This window comes from Sinocyclocheilus rhinocerous, unplaced genomic scaffold (genome assembly GCF_001515625.1).
Source record: "Sinocyclocheilus rhinocerous isolate Xijiao unplaced genomic scaffold, SAMN03320098_v1.1 scaffold2085, whole genome shotgun sequence".
NCBI lineage: Eukaryota > Metazoa > Chordata > Actinopteri > Cypriniformes > Cyprinidae > Sinocyclocheilus > Sinocyclocheilus rhinocerous.
In genome coordinates, this window is record NW_015623685.1 from 413,053 (window position 1) to 420,108 (window position 7,056).

At 36.1% G+C, this 7,056-nt stretch overlaps 1 protein-coding gene across 1 annotated transcript in view; it reads right to left on the reverse strand.

The window, feature by feature from the left end:
* LOC107729293 (tyrosine-protein kinase ABL1-like) overlaps positions 1-7,056 on the reverse strand; it is a 34,184-nt gene that overhangs the window by 7,183 nt on the left and 19,945 nt on the right. Inside the window, exons 4-5 of the mRNA XM_016539793.1 lie at positions 5,218-5,533; positions 1,321-1,445 (exon numbers count right to left, since the gene is read on the reverse strand). Of these exons, the coding sequence (XP_016395279.1) occupies positions 1,321-1,445; positions 5,218-5,533 (441 nt within the window). The remainder of the gene's footprint in view (positions 1-1,320; positions 1,446-5,217; positions 5,534-7,056) is intronic.

Below are 7,056 nucleotides of genomic sequence, written 5' to 3' on the forward strand. Positions count from 1 at the left end.
ACAGCTGAAAACTCATCTCTTTAAACGCTACTTGACTTCATTCTAAATAAAAAAATTAAAAAGGCACTTTGTCTTTCTCTTTATTTATTCCTTCCCTTTCTAGCTTGTACTTGTTTAAACAATGCCTGAAACTTGGTATTTACGAGCACTTCCTGTGTATAAAAAATAAAAAATCGCTTTATGTATTCCCCAATTGTAAGTCGCTTTGGATAAAAGCGTCTGCAAAATGACTACATGTAAATGTAAGAAAAATTATATTGTTTAGCCTTTGAATTAAGATCATTTTTCTTACCCCACTGGCAGATATTTTTGCTCGTTTTAAGCAAAAACTAGCAAATGTTTAATGTTTTTATTTAGAAAACAAGACTTAATATCTTATGTGAATGCATCTTGATTCAAAAATGTTTAGATATTTATAATAGAAAACAAGATGAAAATACTAAGTAAGAAAATAATTTTTTTGCATGAAGTCTTCTAATTTCTGGTTGAAGTGGATTGGCTACAAAAGTGCTGCTTTGACGACTATTATGACATTATTTTACCTCTCGTTTAACTAAGAAATAATATTTAAATCAAGGCTGTTTCTTGTGACTTTCTTCTCTTTAAAATTAGAAATTGCAAACAGCGATGAACCGATGATGATTCTTATTTCATATTAATGTCATCTCTAAACTGAAATAATTTATGAAACAAGTGTGATGTTTAATAAAGGGAGTTTAAGACTATGTCTTCATCTAGAGTGTGTTTTAATTTAAAATAAATGTAAATTTGCAAACAACCCTGATTGAACTGGCCTTTTTTGAAAATTGCTTTTAATTCCAAATTACAGTAAAAATGATATTTTTTCCACTAATGTAGCACATTACATTGATACAGTAATTTGATGTGTTTGAGTAATTTGAGAATGTTTGCGCTTTACATTTGCACATCATGCTGCTTCTAGATAAATTATGTTAAGATAAAGATAAAAATGTAGATAGACCCATCTATGAGATACACATACATGTATATATTTATATAAATCATATATTTAATATATAAACATTTTTCTTAAATATATACATGCATGTGTGTATTTATATACACATAATAACACGCACATACTCTATATTATGTACACAAAACGTTTATTTTGGATGCGATTAATCTTTGCCCAGCACTAATAAATACATTACATTTATTTACTATTATGAAGCACTTCACAGTTCACTAGTATTACAGTGACACTGTATTGATTTAGTATTTATAATTTGATAATCAATAAAAATGTGATGCGTTTCCACAATTTGTTAGCTTTAGTCCCTGCACAAATGGACTCACCTAAGAGCTGCACCAGGTTTGGGTGTTTGATTTCTTTCATGACCGCAGCTTCTTTTAAAAACTCCTCCACTTCCATGGTGTCCTCCTGCACAAGAGGAAAAACTGTTCTCAACCAGCATTCATCGCTGCATTAGGATTGTCATGCTCTAATGCAATAGAGGGCCACAGACATGTAGCAATAGCCAACAATACATTGTATGGGTCAAAATTACAAGAGTTAACATACTGTAACATTGTAACATTCAAGAGTGATACACTGTTTCCGGTTAAATCCTGGTTGTTCCTGCGTGAATGCATTAATGAGGCTTCTTCAGTGCATTCGAGTGTGTTTAAATGCACCTTTTTAACCATTCATTGGTGTGATAACTGCATTTTGAACACTTTATTCATCTATACGCTTCAGATGTAGCAGGAGGGTCAAGAACTTGGATTCATGCCATGTTTATCTGTCAAGTGTCCTGAATGGAGTTATATGATACTGGCTGTGTAATTATTAAAAGCAGCTATCCTTACTAATTGCCAACGTTTAAGCAATTGTGTACATTTTGAAACGTCAGAGCAGGTTAAAAGTGAGCAGCTGAGCTGGAATGGTGTGTGGGGCTCATTCCTGACGGCTTACACTGGAGATTCCAGCAGGGAAGTGTGAGGCGGCCGAGGCGCATCAGGCATGCGAGGAATGAGCGCAGCGGTCATCAGCGTGCAGCAGGAATGCAGCGCTGCTGTGCATGCGTGACACATGGACTCACTCATCAACGACTGCCTTCACTACTGAGCGCTGCTGTCAGGAGAGCACTTCAGCATGCTATTGGAACACACTCCATAAGGGATGCACTGAATGTTCCGCAAGAAAATAGCAAAAAAAGCACTTTCGGTGTTCGGCTGAATAAGCGAAAAGACCAAATAATATGAACTAGGGCTGTCAAAATGGCTGAAAAACTAAATTTGAATTTTGTACTTAAACATTATTAATATTCGAATTTAAAATGCATAATTTCAGTTAGGGGGGAAAAAAGCGTTTGGCTTCTCTCCTGAGGCCACAAGAGGGTGCATCGAGCAAAATATTACTAATGCACGTTTCTTCAAAGCAATAAAATAACACGACTATCTGTTTAAAAAGTGCATGATGTTTAAAATAATGCTTATAGACCATATAGAGCTGCATTTAGTGCATCTAGTGGCTTCAACTGGATAAGCTAACAAAAGCATTAAAATGCAACGACACTTACATCGTTACAGCATCTCGTGCGCCACTGATAAAGCCGCCTGACGCACGCCTAAAATTTGAATGCAACATTTTTGCATTCAAATGTGGATTATATATTTTAAATCCGACGAATATTCGAAATTCGAATTTTTTTTTGACAGCCCTAATATGTACCGAACAATGCTGTGACGCGATCAAATAGAGGCGCGCACTAATGCAACAAACATGTCTGCAGTGTGAAAGCATTTAAAACTGTCCGAGAAAGACGCAAAAATCATTAGATAAAGCCGCCTGACGCACGCCTAAAATTTGAATGCAACGTTGTTGCATTCAAATGTGGATTATATATTTTAAATCCGACGAATATTCAAAATTCGATTTTTTTTTTGACAGCCCTAATATGTACCGAACAATGCTGTGACGCGATCAAATAGAGGCGCGCACTAATGCAACAAACATGTCTGCAGTGTGAAAGCATTTAAAACTGTCCGAGAAAGACGCAAAAATCATTACAAGCACCGACAGCGAGAGACTGTTTAGCACTGCATCACGTCTCTGTATGATGATTGAAATCGCGAAATGGCCTCAAACGATCAGTAAATAAACTCGAGCTCGCAGCGCTATCTGCTTGTTAATCAAAATAATAAATAAATGGAAGGTTAACTGACACTGCTACTGAACTAAACTAAATCAACTACATAAAGCTGAATAATGACTCTATTGTCTTCTATAGAGCTGTTTATAGATTAAACGTGTTTCATAGTTGAATTCTGCAGCATTAACACTTTTATTTTCCTGATTATTACTGTAAAGCTGCTTTGAAACAATGCATGCAAATAATAACTATTAATACAGTGGCTTGCCAAAAAAATTTTTAATTCAAAATTAATTTTTTGAAATTGCTAGCAACTGTTATTTAATTTCTATTGCAATATTAAGGAAGCTATGATGCTTCTCACCAGCCAATGCGATGCATGTCAACAGTGAGGAAATCAAGACTAGTCAGCAGCCAGTTAATGAGCTAGTCTAAGTATCGTTAGTGAGTTCATTACATAATTAATTTCAGGGTGGGTAAGGGAATTAATCTTCACGTTCAGCATTTCTGTGCTCCGTCACAGAACTCCACTGTGAGGAAACAGCCACCTGAATGCATGAGTGATATCACTGCATGCAGATTTATTTTTACATGAGAAACAATTACCGTCTGAAAAGGGCTTGAGCTTTTAAAAAATTGATATTTAGGGCCCTATGAAATCAGTCTTATTTTTTCCCAAATTCCATTTTTTCCATTTAAATTTTTCCAGATTCTTTTTTTTTTTTTTTCTGTTTTAATTTTTCTAGACTCTGGTTTAATGGTTAAATTTAAATTTTATTAATCAAAAAGCATGTCTATTTAATTGAAATCATGAAACTTACAATATTAAACAGCAATTTAAATTTACATTTAGTCATTTAGCAGACGCTTTTATCCAAAGCCACTTACAAATGAGGACAAACGAAGCGCTGCTTTGTTTACAGCGGTAACCAAGGAAACACTGTATCATTGCATGGAAGAAATAAAAATCAACAAAAGAGCAATGATACGCAGATTTATTAAAAGTTTAACAAAAATTGCATTAAGGCCTTTTTAACTGTCCCCCCCCCCCTCAAATGTAGTTTTATTTTTTTTACAAAATTCAGTTTTCCATACATTTTCTGGATTCCATTTGAATGGTTTCATTAATATTAAGAATCAGAAGCATCTCTAATTAATTGATTTTATTAAATGCGCCATTCATTCACACAGAGACACGCAGAACATGCAGGATTCATATTTAAATAGTATTTTTGCAGTTTAATATTCAGAGACACTAGTCCATATCTGATTTAGTTCATGTTCTGATTTAGGTGTACTGACCTACTTTTGATGCATCCGTCCTAAATTTGGCAAATTTCGTGACATTCCGCGTTACACAGTAAATTCCGTTTCTATGACTTGGATTCCGTGATTCCGTCCGTGTTTTCCGCATCACAGAAATCATAGGGCCCTAGATATTACAAACTAGTTTTATTTGTACACATCACTCAGCATTCTCAAACGAAATTGCTCGCTAGAAGCTTGCGTTCTGCTAGTGAACGGCGTATTATTGTTCATCCCAAAGAGACACAAAATCACTTTCACTGACTTTTACATTAACTGTTCCCTCCTGGTGGAATGACCTGCCCAACTCAATCCCAGCAGCTGAGTCCTTAACCATCTTCAAGAATCGGCTAAAAACACATCACTTCTACCTTCATTTGACCATCTAACTCTAGCACTCTCTATTCTAATTCTATTCTTAAAAAAAAAAAAACTTGCCCCTTTTAGACTCATTTCATTTACTAACTGCTTGTTTTCTTAAAAAAAAATAGCTTGCTCTATTCTATGTTTTCTTTTTATTTATTATATAATTAAAGAAAAAAAAAAAACCTCGCTATGTGTACTGGGTTAAGCTAACTGAGACTTGTTATAGCACTTGTGTATCATTGCTCTTTTGTTGATTTTGATTGCTTCCATTGTCCTCATTTGTAAGTCGCTTTGGATAAAAGCGTCTGCTAAACGACTAAATGTAAATGTATATTTCAGGCTAGTGAGAGTGTGTATTTCACCCGCCGCTAATCAGATGTGTATAATCTGATATTATCTCTAACCACTGAAGCATCAGTGGAAACACTCTCTGGTTCTGAAGCTCACCTTGCCGTCGGAGGCCGTGTTGATGCGGTAGTGGTAGACGCGGCCCTCGCAGCGCAGCGAGATGGACCTCTGTCCCGGGCTGCTCTCGCTCTCGCGCACCAGAAAGCTGCCGTTGATGCCGCTGCTCAGAAGGTACTCGGCTGCGTTGCGGGACACGGGCCCGTGGTACCAGCTGTGCTTCTCCAGGCTGTTGACGGGCGTGATGTAGTTGCTGGGAACCCAGCCCTGGCCGTTCTTGGTCTGCGCCTCGCACCACTCACCATTGTGATTGTATCCCAGAACCCTCAGCTTCTCTCCTGATCAGAGCATTATGTCAAAGTCATTTCAATGTCTATTAAGGCCGAAAAATAATTGATTTACAGCTGTGCCGTTGTAATTGTGGAAAGTGTGAATTAAAACAGATGCACATTAACTCCCGCTTCATAGCCAATCACAGACTGTCGGCTGAGCACATGAATGCATTAGAGATGTAATGGTATGAACATTTCTTATCACCTAATTATCACGGTTATCAGTATTATCACGGTGTTGTTAAAATGTGCTGGAAATATTCAAAATGTACGGACACATAAATCGCTACACCATGTTTTGTATTGAAAATCAACAAATAATAAATAAAATTACTTTTTGTTTGCATAAACACTAAAACAATAGCATTACCAATGATGTCTGGAAGTGACAACGTGACTGACAACAGTTTATCTAATAACATGTACGAAATGCTCAAATAAAGCTTTGGAAAAGTTTCATAAAATGGTAAACCAAACATTTCAGCCTTTAAATAAAGAAAAGGGTTAAGGCAAAATGATACACACGTGACACTGTTAATTAAAACTGTGCTTAATGCTGGATAGTATTTATTTATACGGAGTTGTTGAAATTGTGGAAATCGAATACGGTTTTAATGATACTTAAAATATGAAACGTAATACTAACCGTGGGGAATTTTATTATGATTTATCGTCAAACCGGTAATGGTTCCATCCCTAGAATGCATCGACCAATCAAGAGGCGTTTAAATCCATTTAGTCCATAAACTAAAAAATCTACGTTGTTTTCATGACTTTAAAAAAAAATAAATAGAGAGACTGATAACGGCAGAACGAAATCAAATTTACCGTCACTCCCATAGACGCTGCATTAGAAACATCCTCGCATTAGAGTCAATTAGTTTTTTGCATTTTGGTGCAAAGGTAATATAATACAAAATATAAAGTTATAAATGTTAATGCATTTTTAAAAATATATATATATAAAAAACTTGAAGATTTACGATGCTGACGACCGTTAAAACGCGTCAACACAGTTTTGTGAAAAGGGTCCACTGACAATTGACCTATCGGTAAGCCCCGCCCCCCTTAGTTACTGTTGCTCCCTCGGACAAACAAACGGAGTTGCTACTGTCTTACAATGACAGCTGTCAGTGTGAAAACCTTGTCCCTATATCTTTTTGAAACATTTTGGACACAGAAGGACCACCATTCAAGTGGGACTTTAATATGCCGTGGAGGGATATATAAAAGATTTTAAAATACATATTGTGGGTATTAATTTGGAAGCGAGGGTTTACAGATCACAATGCAAGCGGGAGAAGCCTCATGTTACATTCAACACGATCGCAGATAACAGCATCCCGGATCAACACTGTTCATGTATCGCAGGGTACGATTAAATTAATTTACATTTAACCGGTTTAATATGAAGAGACACTGAAATGTAGACCTTCGTTTATGTGTTTTTGCCCTACACTGTACAAGACGCGAGAACAGTCCGCTATTTAGGTTTGTATGGACTCACTAACTTTAACGTTAGCTAGTTT